Consider the following 23,321-nt stretch of genomic DNA (forward strand, 5'->3'; position numbering starts at 1 on the left):
GTAAATACCTAGTAGTGCAACTGCTGGACAGTCAGGTAGTTCTATTTTTAACGATTTGAACAGCCTCTATACTGTTCTCCAGAGTAGCTGCCCCTATTTTCTTTGTCACCAGCAGTGTAAGAGGGTTCTCCTTTCTTCTCATTCTAGCCAATACCTGTTGTTTTTTGTGTTTTTGATTTTATCCATTATAACAGGTATGAGGTGATATCTCACTGTAGTTTTATTTGTATGTTCCTTATAATCAATAATGTTGAGCATCTCTTCATGTGTCTGTTGGCCATCTGTATGACTTCTTTGGGAAAATGTCTATTCATGGCTTCTTCCCATTTTTTAAATTGGATTATTCATTTTATGGGTGTTGAGTTTTATAAGTTCTTTATATATTTTGGATACTAACCATTTATCACATATGTCATTTCAAATGTCTTCTCCCATTTCAAAGGTTGCCTTTTAGTTTTGTTGATTGTTTGCTTTGTAGAAGGTTTTTAAATTTATTTTTATTTTGATGAAGTCTCAGCAGTTTATTTTTGCTTTTGTTTCCCTCGCCTAAGGAGACATATCTGGTAAGAAGTTGCTGTGGCTGATGTCAAAAAAATTACTGCCTGTGTTCTCCTCTAGGATTTTAATGGTTTCAGGAATCATATTTAGGTCTTTAGTCCATTTTGAATTTATGTTTTGGATGGTTTAAGAAAGTGGTACACTTTCATTCTTTTGCATGTTGCTGTCCAATTTTCCCAACACCATTTGTTGAAGAGACATTCTTTTTCTCATGGGATGTTCTTTCCTGCTTTGTCAAAGTTTATTTGAACATATAGTTGTGGGTTCATTTCTGGGTTTTATGTTCTTTTACATTGATCTGTGTGTCTGTTTTTGTGCCAGTGCCATAGTGCTTTTGATTACTGCAGCTTTATATTTTAGCCTAAGGTCTGGAATTGTGATAACTCCAGTTTTGTTCTTATTTTTTAAGATTGCTGTGCTATTTGGGATCTTTTATGGTTCCATACAAATTTCAGGATTGTTTGTTTTAGTTCTGTGAAAAATACTATTGGTATTTTGCATTAAATATGTATATTGCCTTAGATAGCATATACATCTTAACGATATTTGTTCTGCTAATCCATGAGTATGCAATGTCTTTCCATTTCTTTGTGTCATCTTCAGTTTTTTAATCAGTGTTTTTGTAGTTTTCAGAGTACAGGTCTTTCACTTCTTTGGTTAAGTTTATTCCTAGCTCTTTCATTCTTTTTGGTGCAATTGTAAGTGGGATTGTTTTCCCAATTTCTCTTTCTTCTGCTTCATTATTAGTGTACAGAGATGTAATGGTTTTCTCTGTATTGACTTTGTAACCCCAATCTTACTGAATTAATTTTTCTGTTTAAGTAAGTTTTGGTGGACTCTTTTAGGTTTTATATGTATAGGATCATGTCATATGCAAATAGTGAAAATTTTACATCTTTCTTACCAATTTGGATACCTTTTATTTCTTTTTTCTTGTTCAATTGCTGTGGCTAAGACTTCTATGTTGAATGATAGTGGTGAGAGTGGACATCCTTGTCTTGTTCCTGACCTTTGGGGAAAAGGTCTGTTTTTCTTCATTGAGGAAGATGTCAGCTGTGGGTTTTTCATATAAGGCTTTTATTATGTTTAAGTATGTTCCCTCTAAAACTACTTTGTTGAAGATTTTTGTCATGAATGGGTATTGTACTTTGTCAAATGCTTTTTCTGCATCTATTGAAGTGATCATATGGTTTTTATCCTTTCTCTTATTGATGTGATGTATCAACTTGATTGATTTGTAAATATTGAATTACCATTGCATCCCAGGAATAAATCCCACTTGATTGTGATGAATGATTTTGTTAATGTTGGATTTGCTTTGCTAATATTTTGTTGAGAATTTTTGCATCTATGTTCATCACATATATTGGCCTGTAGTTCTCTTTTTTGGTAGTGTCTTTATCCGGTTTTGGTATCAAGATAGTGCTGACCTCATGGAATGAATTTGGAAGTTTCCTTTCCTCTTCTGTTCTTTGATATAGTTTGATAAAAATAGGTATTAACTCATCTTAAATTGTTTGGTAGAATTAATCTGTGATGCCATCTGGTCCTGGACTTGTGTTTGTTTGGAGATTTTTTATTACTGATTGAATTTCATTGTTGCTAATCTGCCTGTTCAAGTTTTCTGTTTCTTCCAGCTCCAGTGTTGATAGGTATATGTTTCTATGAAGTTATCCATTACTTCTATGTTGTCCAATTTATTGGCATATAATTTTTCAAATATTCTCTTATAACCCTTTGTATTTCTCTGGTGTTGGTTGTTATTTCTCCTTTATTATTTGTGATTTTGTTTATTTCAGTCCTCTATTTTTTTTTGGATGAACCTGGCTAGAGTTTTATCAGTTTTGTTGATCTTTTCAGAGAACCAGGTGCTGGTTTCACTGACCTGTTCTATTGTTTTTTTTAAACAGTTTCTTTATTATCTATTTTTGCTCTAATCTTTATTGTTTCCTTTCTTCTTCTGGTTTGGAGTTTTGTTTGTTGTTCTTTTTCTAGCTCCTTTAGGTGTAAAGTTAGGTTGTTTATTTGAGATTTTTCTTGCTTCTTGAGGTAATGCTATAAACTTTCTTCTTAGAACCACTTCTGCTGCATCCTCCAAAATTTGGACTGTTGTGTTTTCATTTATTTTTGTGTAGTTTTTGATTTCTTCTTTGATTTCTTGGTTGACCCATTCATTGTTTAGTAGCATGTTATTTAATCTCATATATTGGTGCCCTTTCTAGATTTGTTCTTGTGTTTGATTTCTAATTTCATAGTGTTGTTTTCAGAAAAAAAATGTATGGAATGACTTCTACTTTTTAAAAAGTTGTTGAGACTTGTTTTGTAGCCCAATATGTGATATATTCTGGAGGATGTTCTGTGTGCAGTTGAAAAGGATGTGTATTTTGCTGTTTTAGGATGCAATGTTCTGAATATTTCTCTTAAATCCATCTGATCCAGTGTGTCATTCAAAGCCACTGTTTCCTTGTTAATTTTCTGTATGGTTGATGTGTTCATTGATGTCAGTGGGATATTAAAGTCCTCTACTGTTATTGTGATATTACTAATTCCTTTATGTTTGCTTTTAACTGTTTTATCTATTTGGTTGCTTTCATTTTGGGTGAATAAATATTTACAATTGTTATATCTTCTTGCTGGGTTGCCTCTTTTATTATTATGTGGTGCATTTATTTTTCTCTTGTTTCAAAGTCTATTTGGGGGATGCCTGGGTGGCTCAGTCGGTTAAGCGTATGACTTTTGTTCAGGTCATGATCTCGCAGTTTGTGAGTTTGAGCCCCGCATAAGGCTCTGTGCTTACAGCATGTAGCCTGGAGACTGCTTCTGATTCCATGACTCCTTCTCTCTCTGCCCCTCCCCCACTCACACTCTGTCTCTCGCTCTTAAGAAATAAATAAAAAATTAAAAAAAAACATTAAAAAAATAAAGTCTATGCTGTCCAATGAATTTATTGCTACCCTGACTTTCTGTTGACATCTATTTGCTTAATAACTGTTTCTCTACCCTGTCACTTTAAATCTGCAGGTGTCTGTAGGTATGAAATTAGTGTCTTGTAGGCAACATATAAATGGGCCCTGTTTTTTATCCATTTTGTCACCCTTTGATTTTGGTTGGAGCATTTAGTCCATTTACTTTCCAAATAATTATAGATAGATATTTAATTATTGTCATTTTGTTGCTTGTTTTGTGGTTGTTTTTGTAGCTTTTCTCTGATCCTTTCTTCCTTGCTCTTTTTCATGGTTTGCTGGCTTTGTTTGTTGATATACTTGGATTCTTTTTTTTTTTTTTAGTTTTTGCATATCTATTACTGTTTTTGATTTGTGCTTACAGTTAGGTTTGTATACATCATCTTCTGTATACAGCAGTCTATATTAAGTTGATGGTCATTTACATTTATACCCATTATTCATTCCTCTTCCTTTCCCTCATATTTCAAGTATATGGTATTATATTTTACATTCTTTTATTTTGTGAATCCCTTGACTGATTTTTATAGGTATACTTATTTTTATTGCTTTCGTGTTTCCTACTTTTCATACTTTTACTTATGGTGTTTCCTTTCCACTCAAAGAGTCCTCTTTAACATTTCTTGGGGGGTGGTTTATTTCTCATGAGTTCCTTTAGCTTTTGTTTTTCTGAAAAACTATTTTCTTTCCTGTTCTGAATGATAACTTTGCCAGATAGACTATTCTTGTCTGCATATTTTTCCCATTCAGCACTTTGAATATACTATGCCACTTCCTTCCAACTGCAATGTTTCTGCAGAAAAATTCACTGATAGCCTTATGGGGTTTCCTTTGTATGCAACTCCCATCTTTTCTCTTGCTGTTTTTAAAGTTCTTTATCACTTATTCTTACCATTGGTGTAAGCGAGTTAAGTAGTGAATGTGGGCACTGTGCTGGTTCCTGCAGGTGGCCCTGTGTGTATTCTTAGGGACAGGGGAGATAAATGGCACATGCCAGCACTTTTTTCCTGGAGAGGTCATTCTGAGATCCCTGTCTCTCCTGGACATGTTCTGGGATGAGTAAACAGCTCTCCCTCCTGTATGCCACAGGCCTTTTTCAAACTGCGGCTTCTACACTGTCTCTACTGGGTGTTTTTCATGCTATCTCTTTAAGGGTGAGGATCCTGCTGCCTATTGCTCTCTGAGCTCTCCCAGAACAGAGCTTGCTGATATTTAAAATTGTAGGCTTGAGCACTGGGTGTTGTATGGAAACCAATTTGACAATAAATTTCATATTTAAAAAAAATAAAATAAATAATAGAAAAAAGTTGTAGAATTTAAGTCCTTCTGGTTTTAATAACTCATTAAATTCTGCTCCTCTTACTTTCAAAGCTAAATGTTATGGGAGGGGATTAATCTTCCCCATGTGGGCTCCCCAGCATGATAGTCTGTTTCTCACCCTTCTCCATACTGGTTGCTCCCTTTGCACCATTAACAACTGTGGTTCGTTTTACTACCTACTGCATCTCTTTCCTTCCTACCCTCTTCTATGTGGCCTCTTCTTTACCTTCAATTGTGGAGTTTGTTCTGGGTTCATTTTTCTAGGTTATTTACAATGATGTGATTGTTATCTAGCTGTATTGGTGGGATGAGGTGAGCCAAAGGTCCTCTAAGTCTGTCATTTTCCCAGGCTTCCCAAGTGCTATTTAAAGATGGACTAAAGCTGCAACCCCTCATCCTCCCCCCCCCAAAAAAAAAGTCAAAGTTCAATTTTCACATTCCTGCAACCATTTCTAACCCCTGAAGTTTATGCTATTTTGGGGGAGGGGAGGTAAAGAGTTATATGGGTGAAAGAGTGCGTATTTTGTTTTGTTTTACGTTTTTTCTGGAGTGGGACAGGTGCAAGGAACAGGGATTAGAAAAACACTATTTTAGGGGGGATAATCTATGCATTCTTTGAAAGTGATATTTTCCTTACCTTGTTATTTCCCAGTCCTCTAGCATCCTTGCCATTTAACTTCTCAGTCAGAAAATTACTGAAAAGAATCTGGGATGAAATAGGAATAAAGATGGATATCAATAAACTAGATTTAATTTTAGCCCTTTTATTTATTAAGGGATTCTATTGAACTATTCATGGAGTTATTTAGGCCTGTTGTATCTCCTTGAGACCCATCCTATCACCAGCAATAATGACACTACAGGTTTATTGCTTGTTTATTATATATCATGCACTGTGCTGAGATCACTTTACTTCTATTATCTTATTTAATACTAACAATCAGTATTGTCATGGTACTATTATTATTTTAATTTTAAACATTAAGAAGTTGGGGTTTAGAAAGATGAAATAACTTGCCGGAAATCATAAAACTAGTAAATATCAAGGCCTGGATTTGATCTGAGGCAGCTTGGTTTTAGTGTTCTTACCCATAACTATCGTATATACTAAGCAGGACCATCAAGTGCGATGGTCAAGAAAGAACTTTTGAGACGTTTTATGGTGCAAAAACATTCTTTTATTATACCAGGGGGACAGGACCTATGGGATGAAAGAGCTACACTTGTGAGGAGTGACTGATTAATACTTTTAAGCTTGTGGAGGGAGGAGGGTAGAGGTAATATAAGTTTCTAAGGAATTTCTGCATGCTAAAAGTAGGGTTTATGGGACCTTGGAGGTCTGGCTATTGTCAAGATAAGGTTGCTTTTAATCTCTAATGAAACAACATTAAGGCATCCATGAGTTCCTGGAAGAATGTCAAGCTCTGTATGTCTCAGGTACTTATCAGTGGGCTGTAAGTTGTAAGGAGACTTAATTTTAGCTACATTTTTCTTGCCTTTGTTCTTATCATCATATACCATTTTATTATGCATTATATGGATTATGCTTATAAGCATATATTATATGCATATTGTATATTAACACATACATACATGTATATGGAGTATGTTATGACCTAGAGCTTTGGACTATGTCTTTTCATAAATTGAAATCCATTTTCAATTTTTGAATAACTTGTACTTTATTTCGTATGCTTTAAAAATAAAATCAAAGCAGAAAGGAGTCTCCAGAGCCAAGCGCAGACGAGAGGCCCATGGAAAAGGGTAGGAAGGGCAGAGAGGTGGTGCGCGCTACACGGACTGGTGGGAGGGAGCTGGGGCAGAGGGATGGCCCACCGGCCAGGCAGAGACCCCGAGTCTGGCTGGCAAAAGCGGAGGGTCCAGACGGAGTGTGTTCAGACAGCTAGCGGGACTTAACATCTGGAGAGTTAGAAGTTAAAAGCTCTGCTTGGAGAGCGGGAAGGCTGGAGGACAACGGGGGTAGAGTTGCTGAGCCCCGGGATGACAGAGCTCAGTTTGGTGGGGAACAAAGGCGCTGGCCAGGGCCATCTCCCTCGCCCATCCCCCAGCCAAAATCCCAAAGGGAACCAGTTCCTGCCAGGGAACTTGCTCACACCACACAAACACCCAACACTATGCTTCTGCAGATCCACCCCTCCAGTGGTGGGTCTGATTCCTTCCCGCTGCCACAGGGCCTCTCCCAAAGCGGATCACCTAAGGAGAATCGAGCTGAGCCTGCCCCTCCTGCCCCCGTGCACCTTGCATATCCACCCCAGCTAATACGTCAAATCCCCAGCACCACAAGCCTGGCAGTGTGCAAGTAGCCCAGATGGGCCATGCCACCCCACAGTGTATCCCGCCCCTATGAGAGGGGAAGAGAAGGTACACACCAGTCTGACTGTGACCCCAGCAGTGGGCTGGGGGCAGACATCAGGTCTGACTGCAGCCCTGTCCACCAACTCCAGTTATTCAGACAGCAGAGAGGAAGTGCCCCACAGGTCCGCACCACTCCAGGGAAAATCCAAAATGACAAAACGGAAGAATTCCTCTCAAAAGAATCTCCAAGCAATAACAACAGCTAATGAACTGACCTAAAGGATTTAAACAATATACCAGAAAGTAAATTTAGAATAATAGTCATAAAATTAATCGCTGGGCTTGAAAGAGTATAGAGGACACCAGAGAATCTATTGCTGCAGAGATCAAGGGACTAAGGAATAGTCAGGAGGAACTAAAAAATGCTATAAACGAGCTGCAAAATAAAATGGAGATGACCATGGCTCGGATTGAAGAGGCAGAAGACAGAATAGGTGAACGAGAAGATAAAATTACGGAAAAAGAGGAAGCTGAAAAAAGAAGGATAAAAAAATCCAGGAGTACGAGGGGAAAATTAGAGAACTAAGTGATGAACTAAGGAGAAATAATCTACCCATAATTGGTATTCCAGAGGATGAAGAGAGAGGGAAAGGTGCTGAAGGGGTACTTGAAGAAATTATAGCTGAGAACTTCCCTGAACTAGGGAAAGAAAAAGGCATTGAAATCCAAGAGGCACAGAGAACTTCCTTCAGACATAACTTGAATTGATCTTCTGCACTACATATCATAGTGAAACTGGCAAAATACAAGGATAAAGAGAAAATTCTGAAAGCATCAAGGGATAAACATGCCCTCACATATAAGGGGAGACCTATAAGACTCATGACTGATCTCTCTTTTGAAACTTGGCAGGCCAGAAAGGATTGGCACGAGATCTTCAATGTGCTGAACAGAAAAAAATATGCAGCCAAAAATCCATTATCCAGCAAGTCTGTCATTTAGAATAGAAAGAGAGATAAAGGTCTTCCCAAACAAACAAAAACTGAAGGAATTTGTCACCACGAAACCAGCCCTACAGAGATCCTAAGGGGGATCCTGTGAGACAAAGTACCAGAGTCATCACTACAAGCATATCATATAGACATCACAATGACTCTAAACCCATATCACATAGTGGGTCACAAAACAGCCTTTCATAAGTACACAAGAATTGAAATTATACCATGCATACTTTCAGACCACAATGCTATGAAGCTTGAAATCAACCACAGGAAAAAGTCTGGAAAACCTCCAAAAGCATGGAGGTTAAAGAACACGCTACTAAAGAATGAATGGGTCAACCAGGCAATTAGAGAAGAAATTTAAAAATATATGGAAACAAACGAAAAGGAAAAGACAACAATGCAAATGCTTTGAGATGCAGCAAAGGCAGTCCTGAGAGAAAAATACATTGCAATCCAGGCCTATCTCAAGAAACAAGAAAAATCCCAAATAAAAAATCTAACAGCACACCTAAAGGAAATAGAGGCGGAGCAGCAAAGACACCCCAAACCCAGCAGAGGAGAAATAATAAAGATCAGAGCAGAAATAAACAATATAGAATCTAAAAAAAAAGGTAGAGCAGATCAACGAAACCAAGAGTTTGTTTTTTGAAAAAATAAATAAACTTGATAAACCTCTAGCCAGGCTTCTCAAAAAGAAAAGGGATATGACCCAAATGGATAAAATCATGAATGAAAATGGAATTATTACAACCAATCCCTCAGAGATACAAACAATTATCAGGGAATACTATGAAAAATTATATGCCAACAAACTGGACAACCTGGAAGAAATATACAAATTCCTAAAAACCCACACACTTCCAAAACTCAATCAGAAGGAAATAGAAAGCTTGAACAGACCCATAACCAGTGAAGAAATTGAATCGGTTATCAAAAATCTCCCAACAAATAAGAGTCCAGGACCAGATGGCTTCCCAGGGGAGTTCTATCAGACGTTTAAAGCAGACATAATACCTATCCTTCTGAAGTTGTTGCAAAAAATAGAAAGGGAAGGAACTCTTCCAGACTCATTCTATGAAGCCAGTATTACTTTGATTCCCAAGCCAGACAGAGACCCAGTAAAAAAAGAGAACTACAGGCCAATATCCCTGATGAATATGGATGCAAAAATTCTCAATAAAATAATAGCGAAACGAATTCAACAGCTTATGAAAAGAATTATTCACCATGATCAAGTAGGATTCATTCCTGGGATGCAGGGCTGGTTCACCATTCGCAAATCAATCAACGTGATACATCACATTAATAAAAGAAAAGAGAAGAACCATATGATCCTGTCAATCGATGCAGAAAAGGCCTTTGACAAAATCCAGCACCCTTTCTTAATAAAAACCCTTGAGAAAGTCGGGATAGAAGGAACATACTTAAAGATCATAAAAGCCATTTATGAAAAGCCCACAGCTAACATCATCCTCAACGGGGAAAAACTGAGAGCTTTTTCCCTGAGATCAGGAACACGACAGGGATGTCCACTCTCACCGCTGTTATTTAACATAGTGTTGGAAATTCTAGCATCAGCAATCACACAACAAAAGGAAATCAAAGGCATCCAAATTGGCAAAGATGAAGTCAAGCTTTCGCTTTGTGCAGATGACATGATATTATACATGGAAAATCCGATAGACTCCACAGAAAGTCTGCTAGAACTGATCCATGAATTCAGCAAAGTTGCAGGATACAAAATCAATGTACAGAAATCAGCTGCATTCTTATACACTAATAATGAAGCAACAGAAAGACAAATAAAGAAACCGATCCCATTCACAATTGCATCAAGAAGCATAAAATACCTAGGAATAAGTCTAACCAAAGATGTAAAAGATCTGTATGCTGAAAACTATAGAAAGCTTATGAAGGAAATTGAAGAAGATATAAAGAAATGGAAAAACATTCCGTGCTCATGGATTGGAAGAATAAATATTGTCAAAATGTCAATACTACCCAAAGCTATCTACACATTCAATGCAATCCCAATCAAAATTGCACCAGCATTCTTCTCGATAGTAGAACAAGCAATACTAAAATTCATATGGAACCACAAAAGGCCCCGAGTAGCCAAAGTAATTTTGAAGAAGAAGACCAAAGCAGGAGGCGTCACAATCCCAGACTTTAGCCTCTACTACAAAGCTGTAATCATCAAGACAGCATGGTATTGGCACAGAAACAGACACATAGACCAATGCAATAGACTAGAAACCCCAGAACTAGACCCACAAACGTATGGCCAACTCATCTTTGACAAAGCAGGAAAGAACATCCAATGGAAAAAAGACAGTCTCTTTCACAAATGGTGCTGGGAGAGCTGGACAATAACATGCAGAAGGATGAAACTAGACCACTTTCTTACACCATTCACAAAAATAAACCCAAAATGGATAAAGGACCTGAATGTGAGACAGGAAGCCATCAAAACCCTAGAGGAGAAAGTAGGAAAAGACCTCACTGACCTCAGCCATAGCAATTTCTTACTTGACACATCCCCAAAGGCAAGGTAATTAAAAGCAAAAATGAAATACTGGGACCTTATGAAGATAAAAATCTTCTGCACAGCAAAGAAAACAACCAACAAAACTAAAAGGCAACCAACGGAATGGGAAAAGATATTTGCAAATGACATATGGGACAAAGGGCTAGTATCCAAAATCCATAAAGAGCTCACCAAACTCCACACCCGAAAAACAAATAACCCAGTGAAGAAATGGGCAGAAAACATGAATAGACACTTCTCTCAAGAAGACATCTGGATGGCCAACAGGCACATGAAAAGATGCTCAACGTCGCTCCTCATCAGGGAAAGACAAATCAAAACCACACTCAGATATCACCTCACGCCAGTCAGAGTGGCCAAAATGAGCAAATCAGGAGACTATAGATGCTGGAGAGGAGGTGAAGAAATGGGAACCCTCTTGCACTGTTGTTGGGAATGCAAATTGGTGCAACCACTCTGGAAAACAGTGTGGAGGTTCCTCAATAAATTAAAAATAGACCTACCCTATGACCCAGCAATAGCACTGCTAAGAATTTACCCAAGGGATACAAGAGTACTGATGCATAGGGGTACTTGTACCCCAATGTTTATAGCAGCACTCTCAACAATAGCCAAATTATGGAAAGAGCCTAAATGTCCATCAACTGATGAATGGATAAAGAAATTGTGGTTTATATACCCAATGGAGTACTAAGTGGCCATGAGAAAGAATGAAATATGGCCTTTCGTAGCAACGTGGATGGAACTGGAGAGTGTTATGCTAAGTGAAAGAAGCCATACAGAGAAATGCAGATACTGTATGTTTTCACTCTTATGTGGATCGAGAAACTTAACAGAAACCCATGGGGGAGGGAAAGGGAAAAAAAAAGAGGTTAGAGTGGGAAAGAGCCAAAGCATAAGAGACTTTTAAAAACTGAAAACAAACTGAGGTTTGAAGTGGGTTGGGAGGGAGGATAGGGTGTGGGTGATAGGTATCGAGGAGGGCACATTTTGGGATGAGCACTGGGTGTTGTATGTAAACCAATTTGACAATAAATTTCATATATTGAAAATAATAAATTAATTAAATTAAATAAAGAAAAAAAGAAAAAAACACAAGTAGAAAGCAAATACATAAAAATAAAATCCACACTTACTCCGTTGAATATTTCAAACAATAAAGTATAAGATAGATCTGATTGCTATTCCAGATTGTAACAATTTTCCCAGGTGTATTCAGGAAACACAATTTTCTTTCATACCAGTTGTGGTATGATTAAAAAAAATGAAGACTGAATTTTGAAATAAATGTTTTAACTCTGGGTAAAATTTTAGGTTTTCCTTTGGTATTTTTGGTTTATTTTGTTTCTTGGTTATTTTTTTGCATGACTTAGAAACAACTGATTTTGTAGGTTTTAGTTTGATATTCAGTTGTTTAGAAAAACTCCAGTGAAGGAGCTCTAGGTAGGTACAATTAAAATAATCTAATTTTCAGGTACTAAAGCAAATTAAGGGTCATGAATAAACCTCTCTCTGAATATCTCCAAACAAGTAAGAGTGGGGATCTCCCCTGAGATTCATTCATTTTGTACAGTTACTTCAGTTATTTTAGATATTGCATCTCCACACATGATTTCACCAGTATCAATCTAAGAAAATATATGTTTATTATTATCAAATCTTATTTAAACTTTTAACACCTGTATTTTTAGAATGTGTGTACATATTTTTTTCCTGTTTTTAAACTTCCTTCTAAGTTTATTATTACTTGGATAATTTATCATTTTGTCTTTCTTTTAATGTTTATTTTTGAGACAGAGACAGAATATGAACGGGGGAGGGACAGAGAGAGAAGGAATCCCAGAATCTGAAGCAGGTTCCAGGCTCTGAGCTGTCAGCACAGAGCCTGACATGGGGCTCAAACCCACAAACTGTTAGGTCATGACCTGAGCTGAAGGTGGATGCTCAACCGACTGAGCCACTCAGGCGCCCCTCTGTCACTCTCTCTTTTTTTTTTTTAATAGAAAACAAGTGAGCATTAGGTATTTGTTAATCAAAATATTCTCTCATTGCTATACCCTGTGCTTCTATGAAAAAATAATAAAATATAATTATGTAATGAATGCCTCAATGTGTTAAACATTGAGTAGTATGTATATGGATATGTATGAGTTGAAGTTTTTAGTGACAGTGTACATTTCAGTGGCTCACATCAGTGGATGTTGAAATCAATTACAAAGCCCCAAGACCAACTTTTCTGATTTCACAATTTTGTCTGTGATCTGTTTTGTCAATGACTCATGTTGAGACAAAAGCTGTCCTCTAGGCAGCAACCAAATTGTATCTCGATTTTTTTTTATTAGTAGCTTTTTCAGAGTTTAATATTTTGGTCTTTATTCTAAATCAGCCTCCTTACCCCCACCTCATCATTTGACATTGATAATTTTTTAGTGTTCTTAGAAACATCTTTATCATGTGTTTTTATGCACTTCATTGCATCCATTGAAGAATGTGTATAACTATCACTGTTATAATACACTCTTCTAAGTATATGTAAAACACTTTTAGGATACACATTCTAAGGAATATGTAAACAGTGTTCTTCCAAACATCTTTGTTAGAAGTATTCTTAAACACCATTCTACATGTTTTGCAGAATATTTATAACTTCTATTGACTGATAGAACATTGACCTCTATATAGTAAGCAAGTATCATTCTTAGAAACACCTTTATTACAAGTGTTCTTAAACACTTCACTATATGCTTTGCAGACTGTATAGATATCATTTACTGATATTACACTATTCTGAGTATATATAAGTAGCAAACTGTTATAATTTAAATAGCATCATAAGCCATTTAAAAATTAAGAAACATATTTCCCACAAAATGTACATACATACATAAATATAAAAATTAGCATATCCCTTGGATTCCAAATATATATAAAATGTATATGCATTTACTTTGGATTTTCTACATTTTTAGTCTCATTAAAGAAGATAACATTAAGAATTAATTTTGTGTATAATTTAAAATACCATATTGGGTATAATTCTCAATATTTAAAGTTATAGCTTGCTTATTTAGCTTTATAATTGTTTACCATTTTTTCAAGCCGGTTTATTTCAACTTTCTTTTTACTTTATTTTATTTTATTTTATTTTATTTTATTCTTACTGTATTTTAAATTGAGTCCTCTTGGATATATTGAGCATCTTTATTATGTTTGACTGTTGCTCTATAACATAAAATGAAAGTGATAGTTTTCTGTTGGTGCCAGGTTTGTTTTGTACATTTGAAATTCCTGGATGTCTTTGGAATCTAATTTTGTAGTTTCTTCATAGTAGTATGTCTAGGCTTTGTCACATATGGTTTGTATGTGTTGCTAATTTGAAGAAGCTCTCAGTTAAAATGCTGTTGTTTGAAATTCAGTAAACGAAGAGTTTTAAAATGCATTGGGTGTCTTTTTTGGCCCTTTTTTATTACAAGTATATGCCACTTTCTTATAAAATATAGAGAGGTGAAATTTTCTTAATTGTTGAGTTTTAGGACATTTTAAATGCTTTTGGCTGTATAAATATTTCTTTAATTTTCAGTTGTGTTATTGGTTTAAATAATTTAATTAGCCTATTTGTGACTAATATAATTCAACAATATATATATTTTCCCTGAATTGTTTTCAGTATATTTTTGCCCTCTTCTAGATAAAGTCATAGCCCATACAAATAAGAAACACAGTTAGGCCCAAAATAGTATTGTATTAATCTATATACAGTATGGTGGATTTTAGGAACATAAAGAATTGACTGGTGAAGTTAAATTACATGCTACGTACAGTGTTAGGAAACACGAGATTGCAGTTTTATTGTGCAGGATATGAATGTGTGAAAACATTGCCCCATCACTCAAATTCATTCTGATCTCTCATTTCTTTTATTAGCTAAAGCCTACAATATTTCTCAGTCACTTAACTCTTGGGGCATATTTCTTTTAGTTTAAGATACATGATATTAACATTTTTTGTGTTTCTGTTTAGTGTCCTAAAATAAAATTGTAAGCTCTTTAAATGCAGGAATTGTGTTGTATGTCTTCCTGTCCCCCTCAATTTGTAACAATTATTATGCACATAGAAAGCATTTATGAAATCTTTGCTGAACAAATGAATGAGTGAGATTAAGGAATGGTGAGCTGTACATATGGATTATGATCTTTACAAAAATTCAGAGTTGTGGATAACTGACTGCACTTAGATTACTCTGAGATTGTGGCCAGCTGTATCTTACATGGCATTCTAGAAGATATTTTGTGGGTGTCATAAGTAGTCATTTCCAATTTTAGACCATCTCAATTACTATGAGAAGTAGTATAGCATAGTGGTTAAGAGCATGAGATCTATAGTCAAACTTCTTGGCTTTAAATCCTGACTCAGCCACTTACTAGCTTTGTATCCTTTGTTAAGTGACTTACCTCTCCTTGAGTCAGTTTTTGCATCTGCAGAGTGCAGATAATAGTAGTTCCTTTGTCATAGAATTGTTGTAAGAATTGAGTTAATATATGAAAAGTGCTTAAAATGGCAAATATTAGTTATTATTATTACAGTGGGTCTTGCAGCTTCTTAGACTAAGAGAAAAAAACTGATCATTTTTATATTTATAAACAAAATATACAATCTACTCTTAATGGCTTATGTCAATCCATGCATATACAATGGGGTTATGACTATATAAATTACTCACATATTTGGGAAAATAAATTTAAAACATATACAACACATGCATGCACATATTCATTCATATACACAACATTTAAGAATAATACTGTGAATCAAACTTATAAATCAATATTGTTAATATTAAGCTCTGACGGGACAAAGTGACATGGGATAAAAATAAAAACCGGGTAGGTGTGGATGTGTATGTCATATAAATCAATTTGAAAGTTACAGATTTTCTTATTGATAGTTTAGTATCCAAAAAATTTATCCTTGGAGGTAATTTGAACAGCACTACTATGAATTGTGAAAATATATCAAAATATAGATGGTTTTACAAACCTGGAAGCTTGTGTGCCAGATATTGAGAATGAGCTTTCTGCCTTTCATTGGTGGTATCACTTTGAAGGGGCATGCTGATTGTGGAATTGTAATCAATTCTTAGGCTTGCTGAATGTCTCCTTGGACACTTGCCTTGGATTTTTTGAATCATGAACATTTAGCCTCTTCAGTCTTCATGCTTCTTTACAGAAATGGCCTCGTCTCTGGTTTGCAGGCTTTATATGCTTATAGCTGATATATGTTAATCAGACCAACTTGATAATTATGCCATTAATGACTCAAAAGGCCTATATATAAATGAAGACAAAATTATATGTATAGATTCAATCCAGAATCCTGTAATAAAAGGATGCAGGCTATTGGTTGGTGAAGGCATGCAACTAGTTTCAGGTCCATAGTTATTATCTGGTCCATATGCTTTCTAAGGAAATTTTAATAAAAGGGTTTATAAAAACAAGGCAAAGTAACCTAGGAGAAATAACTGACATGTACTACATCAGATACTCAATCATCTATATAGACTATTTTATTTAATTTGTATACATCACAATTCTTTAATTTATTCCTACAATCTAGTTGACAGTATATTACATTTCAGTGCAAGTATCTGTTGCAGTTCATAAACAGAATGTGACACTGGGAGTGTCAAATATTCAGGGCATTACTATTCACTCTTCATATACACATGAAGAGTAAAGAAAAGATAAAATCCCCTCTGATAAATCATTCAACATTCAAATATATTTACTGAGTAAAGTTTCAAGTACATATGAGCACCATCCATAATAATATATATATCATTCTTTTGGACAAATCTATATATAATTTTCTCTTAGCCAATTGATAGCATGAGAACTGACCCATAGAAATTTCAGTTTATTTTTTGTCATATTTAACCAGTGTAATGAAATAAGTACAGCAAAGTCTTCTATAAGATAATAGGAAGATTACCTTGAGAAATTCAACTTTCAAATTTATTTTGACATAGGTATACAGCTTCCCTCAAATAGCCAAAGCAATCCTGAAAAAGAACAAAGCTGGAGGCATCACAATTCCAGACTTCAAGTTATATTACAAAGCTGTAGTGATCAAAACAGTATGGTATTGGCACAAAAATAGACACATAGATCAGTGGAACATAATAGAAAACCCAGAAGTGAAACCATAGCTATATGGTCAATTAATCTTCAACAATGCAGGAAACAGTATCTAATGGGAAAAAGACAATCTCTCCTCTTGATATTTTTTATTTACTTTTATTCACTCATATATGTACTCTTATAAATCAAATACTGAATTATCTCTCTCTGTCCAATGAAAGGAAGTAACAGCCTGAAAAATAAGCTGAGAGACATACACCCAAGTTTAGATAGGTACTTTGTAACTCTGAATTATATTGCTGGTTATTTTATAGCATGGAATAGAGAAGTGTTCTCTGTTATAATGCTCCAATGGATGGAAATGGGAAATTTGAATAATAAACTGACAAAAGTTGAGTTATTCCAGGTGGTTTTACTTTAAAAATTTTTTTAATTCAATGAGAAACTTTACTAATTTATGAGTAATCAAGGGTAAAACCAGTCTAAATATGTAGCAATAGAGAATTACAAAAATTTAAAATAAAAGAAATATAGTTTTATGCCTTTAAAGGGTAGGTTGTAATAAGAATGAAACTAACAAGCACCAAAAGAATCTGATTAAAACGTGGGCAGAAAAAAAATTTTAAATAAAAAATAGGCAGAATAACTGAATAGACATTTTATGAAAGCATACCTGCAGATTGCCAACAGACACATGAAAAGATGCTCAACACCACTAATCTTGGAAATGCAGACCAAAACCATGATGAGATATCACCTCACACAAGTCAAAATGGCTAAAATCAAGAAGACAAAAAATAGCAAGTGTTGGTGAGGATGTGGAGAAAAAGGAACTCTCATGCACTGTTGGTGGGAATGTAAATTGGTACAGCCACTGTGGAAAACAGTATGGAGGTTCCTCAAAAAACTAAAAATAGATATGCTATATGAGCTTATAATTCCACTATTGGGTATTTACCCAAGGGAAATGAAAACATTAACTCAAAAGATATACACACCCCTATATTTATTGCAGCGTTAGTTACAGTAGCCAAGAATGGAAGCAAACTAAGTGTCCATCAATAGATGAATGGATAAGGAAAATGTAGTGTATATATATATATATATATATATATATATATATATATATAATGTGGTATATTATTATGTATTATATATGTGTGATACATTATAAGATGAATGGATGAGGAAAATGTTATATAAATCATATATTATGATTATATATCATATTATATTATATATAATATATATAATGGAATATTAAACAGCCTTAAAAAAGATGAGATTGTGCTTTTTGAGACAACATCAATGGACCTACTTAAGCTAAGTAAAATAAGTCTGACTGAGAAAGACAAATACCATATGATTCCAGTCATGGAATCTAAAAATAAAAATAAAAAAAAGAATAAAAAAACAAAAAGCACAATCAGAGCTACAAATACAGAGGAAAAAAAAACTGATGGTTGTCAGGGGGGAAGGGTGTGGGGAGGATTGGAAAAAAATGGGTGAAGAAGAGGGGGAGATACAGGCCTCTAGTTATGAAATGATAAAGTTATGGTAATATGGCACAGAGCAAGAGGAATACGGTCAATGATACTGTAATGATGTAATGGGACAGATAGTACCTATACTTATGGTGAACATAGCATAATGTATAAACTTGTCAAATCACTAAGTTGTACAACTGAAATTAATGTAACATTGTGTGTCAACTATACTCGAATAAAAGAAATTAAATAAAAAATAATGAAACTAACGAGGTAAATTTATCAGAGGTCATTGACGGGACTTGTTTTAATAAATAGGTAAGAATGCAAATATTATTTAATTAGCATATGAGCATAGTGAAGTGTATACCTGTATTTGACAAGCTATTTATTTATTTATTTATTTATTTTGAGAGAGAGTGAGAGAGAGTGAGCACGAGTAGGAGAGAGGCAGAGAGAGAGAGAGAGAGAGAGAGAGAGAGAATCCCAAGCAGGCTCCATGAGTCAGCACAGAACCCCACTTGGGGCTTGAACTCACAAACTGAAATTATGACCTGAGCTAAAATCAAGAGTCAGAATTTTAACTGACTGACCACCCAGATGCCCCTGTACTTGAGAAGTTTTAAAAGCAGTTTAAATATTCCTCATGAAATGCTATTTATATTATCTAATTCTTTAGCAGATTATCTAAAGATATTATAAAGGTAAACACTCTCCTGAGTTATTTTTAAAAAATCAAAGTAGTAAGATCTGTATTAAGCAGCTTATATCATTAGTTCCCAGGATATTAGCCACATTCACTTTCATAGGGAAGTTCATCAAATTTCAAATAAATTATGTTAATCTGGGACCATTTCCACTGTACCCTTACTCTTACTATGTGTAACCAAAGAAGAATGATAATTTCATAATTTAGTCTTATTTTAAGTTTAGGGAGCAGAAAGACAGAGAGAGAGAGAGAGAGAGAGAGAGAGAGAGAGAGAATCCCAAGCAGACAGCACAGAGCCCAGCTATGGACTCTAGATCATGAACATTGAGATCATGACTTGAGCCAAAATCAAGGGTCAGACGCTTAACGACTGAACCACCCAGGTGCCTCCATAATGTATTTAGTCTTCTGATGCCTTTAGTTATTCATATAAGCTCAGCTTTCTTTTATATAAGATTATGTTAATTTTTCTCCATTATTTAATATATTATATTGTTTTACTTATGTATCTTCTAATTACTTCTTTCTAAATAGAGCTAAAGAAATGGCAGAAGCAGGTTACTAAAATATATATGTGAATAATTTTGGATTTTTCCCTCTTAATTATAGTTATGAAGCAGTTTACCCAAGAGATTGTACCCTCCCCAAATAGTTCACATATATTAACTATATGGAATCTTAATTGATCAAATTCCAAATGTTAAAGCAGTCACAAATCAAGAAGTACATTTTATCTCAGTTCTGTGAAGTCCATCTTCAATATTATTATAACAGATTATAAATATACTTTCAGTTATAATCTCTAACTATAAGTGTATATTTAACAGGGTATCTTTTATTAATTAAATTTTCTACTTAAGCATTTCTGTGAGGGCCTACAAAAATCTGTCCTTCCTAAGCCTTTCTAACTAAGGACGCTGAATTTAAGATGAAGTGTTGGAATAAAAACTGTAAATGGCTCATTCATAATAAGAAAAAAGGCACAAGTAATTCTCTACTGGTTGAATTATATAGTTGTCTTTAAAGGGGTATGGTCTCTATTTTCTTTGACATTTCCTCTACCTCTTTTGTCTTTTTTCAGAATTGAATTATAATTTTCTGATATATGGAGAACACTTTGAAAGAGCAAAAATCAATGGGGAGAAGCTACTTAACATTACTCGGCAAAAACTTAATGAACTTGGCATAATACAGACTGACCACCAGGACATCATATTAAAAGCGGTTGCTAATATTAATAAAAAGGTGAGTATAGCACTGTCATAATTTGCCTTTCTTTTTAATTAACAAAAAATGAATTAAAGAAAAGAGTGTTTTTCCATCAGATACGTGATCTACAGTGAATTTCAGTTTTTTGCCTTTCTAGATCAAAAGTAATTATGACTGATATGGTCTCTAATTACTCTGTGGATCCTTCATAATCCTGTATTTGAATCATGGCACCGTCTTAAGTGGTTGCTGTTTCTTGCTCCACCGTGAGGATAATGTGTCCCATCATTCCTGGGAAATCTCAGAGATATTCTGCCTAAACTGAAGGTTATTCTGCCTTATAGAATTGAAAGTGAGAGATGGAGGTTCTAAGAAACAAACTCACAAATTTTTATAAGATCAAAGGATTGAGAGAATTGCTATATCCACTGAATCTTAAAATGAATCAAAGAATGATAAAAGAGTTATCAAGGCCAGACACAATATTCTAGACAGTTGTCTTTGCACCTAGAAATAGAGTGGTCACTTTATATAATAGCTCAGTCAAACCAAAATTCAATAATAAATACAAAGGACAAGTCTGGAACTCATTAACAAAGATGAAGTAGATTTGGATTTTTTCATTATTTCAGGACTGTGATCAAAATCCATCTACCTATTCAACAAATATTGATCGAGGACCTTCAATTACTTGAGTAATTCAAACAATATCATATGCCTAATTGTGTCTACTGAGTTTCATTTTCCATTATTTTTATTTTTTTTAACTATATTTACTTATTTTGAGAATGAGAGAGTGCAGGAGGGGTAGAGAGAGAGGAGAGAGACAATCTCAACCATGTTCTGCATTGTCAGTGCAGAGCCCAATGTGGGGCTGAAACTTACAAACCATGAGATCATGATCTGAGCTGAAATAAAGAGGTGGACACTTAAATGACTGAGCCATGCCCCTAAATTTTCATTTGACAGGCTTAAAAACTATTTCTTTCACAGTACAACCTATTTCACTTAGCATAATACCCTCTAGGCCCATCCATGTTCTTGCAAATGTCTAGACCTGGTCCTTTTTGTTGCTGTATAACATTTCATTGTATGTATATACCACTTCTTTAGTCATTCATCTATCAGTGGACACTTAGGTTGCTTCCATATCTTAGCTATTGTAAATAAAGTTGTCATTTTCTTTAGGTAAATACCAATTAGTGGAATTTTTGAATCATATGGTATTTCTATTTTTAGAAATTGGCTGTACTAATTTATATTCCCACCAACAGTTCATGAAATTTCCTTTTTCTCTGTACTCTCACCAACATTTGTTATTCCTTGTCTTTTATTTTATCCATTTTGACAGGTGTGAGGTGATGTCTCATTGTGGTTTTGATTTACATTTTTGTGATGATTATTAATGTTGAGCATTTTTTCATGTATCTGTTGGCCATCAATATATCGTCTTTGGAAAAATATCTGTTTAGGTCCTCTGCCAATTTTTACAATGGAATATTTTGGATCCATAAAAAAGAATGAAATTGGGCTGCCTGGGTGGCTCAGTCAGTTGAGCATCCGACTTTGGCTCAGGTCATGATCTCACAGCTTGTGAGTTCAAGCCCCACGTCAGGCTCTGTACTGAAAGCTCAGAGCCTGGAGCCTGCTTTGAATTCTGCATATCCCTCTCTCTCTGCCCCTCCCCTGCTCACACTGTCTCTCTCTCAACAATAAAAATAAACAATATTTTTTTTAAAAGAATGAAATCTCTCCATTTGTGACAACATGGATTGACCTAGTGAGTATTGTGCTGAGCAAAATAGGTCAGACTGAGAAAGACAAATGTCATATGATTTCTATCATATGTGGAATCTAAAAAAACAAAACAAATGAATAAACAAAAAAAGCAAAATTAGACCTATAAAAACAGGCAAGAAACTAATGTTTTGTTTTTTTTTTTTTTTAATTTTTTTTTTTTTAACATTTTTTATTTATTTTTGGGACAGAGAGAGACAGAGCATGAACGGGGGAGGGGCAGAGAGAGAGGGAGACACAGAATCAGAAACAGGCTCCAGGCTCCGAGCCATCAGCCCAGAGCCTGACGCGGGGCTCGAACTCACGGACCGCGAGATCGTGACCTGGCTGAAGTCGGACGCCTAACCGACTGCGCCACCCAGGCGCCCCATGAAACTAATGTTTGACGGAAGGTGGGCAAGGGAATGGGCAAAATGGGTGAAGGGGAGTGGGAGTTACAGGCTTACAGATATGGAATGAATAATTCCTGGCAATCAAAGATATAACATCAATGATATTGTAGTAGCATTGTGTGGTAACAAATGGTAGCTATACTTGTCGTGAATATAGCATCACATATACAGATGTTGAATCACTCTATTTACGACTGAAACTAATGTAACATTGTGTGTCAACTATAATAAAAAAATAAAAATAAAAACTATTTCTGATGGATTTTAAAATGTTCTAATATGTCCTATTGATTTTTGAAAACTCTTATCCTTCTACTTTCTGTAAGGTCAATGTTTACTCTTTTTTAAAGTAGTCTTTTTGTATCTTTTCCATCATAGCCTTACAAGAGTATGATGATATGTATATTTGATTCTACTTTATATCCCATTAGGTTAGGTATTCAATTGAGACTGTTAAATAGCAAACACCATGAGAATCCTTGCATACTGCATGAACTGATTTACTGTGTCATTGGAAATGGTTTATTTTCTTTTTCTTTTTCTTTATTTATTTTTTAAATTTACACCCAAATTAGTGCAACAATGATTTCAGGAGTAGATTCCTTAGTGCCCCTTACCCATTTAGCCCATCCCCCCTTCCACAACTGCTCCCATAACCTTGTTTGTTCTCCAAATTTATGAGTCACTTATGTTTTGTCCCCCTCCCTGTTTTTGTATTATTTTTGTTTCCCTTCCCTTATGTTAATCTGTTTTGTCTCTTAAAGTCCTCATATGAGTGAAGTCATATGATTTTTATCTTTCTCTGACTAATTTCACTTAGCATAATACCCTCCAGTTCCATGCACATAGTTGCAAATGGCAAGATTTCATTCTTTTTGATT

General features: G+C 35.0%; 1 protein-coding gene across 3 annotated transcripts in view; it reads left to right on the top strand.

The window, feature by feature from the left end:
- The window catches only part of LOC131502273 (uncharacterized), a 439,682-nt gene that overhangs the window by 75,225 nt on the left and 341,136 nt on the right, over positions 1–23,321 (top strand). For all 3 annotated transcript variants that reach the window (XM_058712956.1, XM_058712957.1, XM_058712958.1), the window contains exon 4: positions 20,124–20,287. In XM_058712956.1, coding sequence (XP_058568939.1) covers positions 20,124–20,287 — 164 coding nt within the window. The remainder of the gene's footprint in view (positions 1–20,123; positions 20,288–23,321) is intronic.

Source organism: Neofelis nebulosa, chromosome X (genome assembly GCF_028018385.1).
Source record: "Neofelis nebulosa isolate mNeoNeb1 chromosome X, mNeoNeb1.pri, whole genome shotgun sequence".
Lineage (NCBI taxonomy): Eukaryota > Metazoa > Chordata > Mammalia > Carnivora > Felidae > Neofelis > Neofelis nebulosa.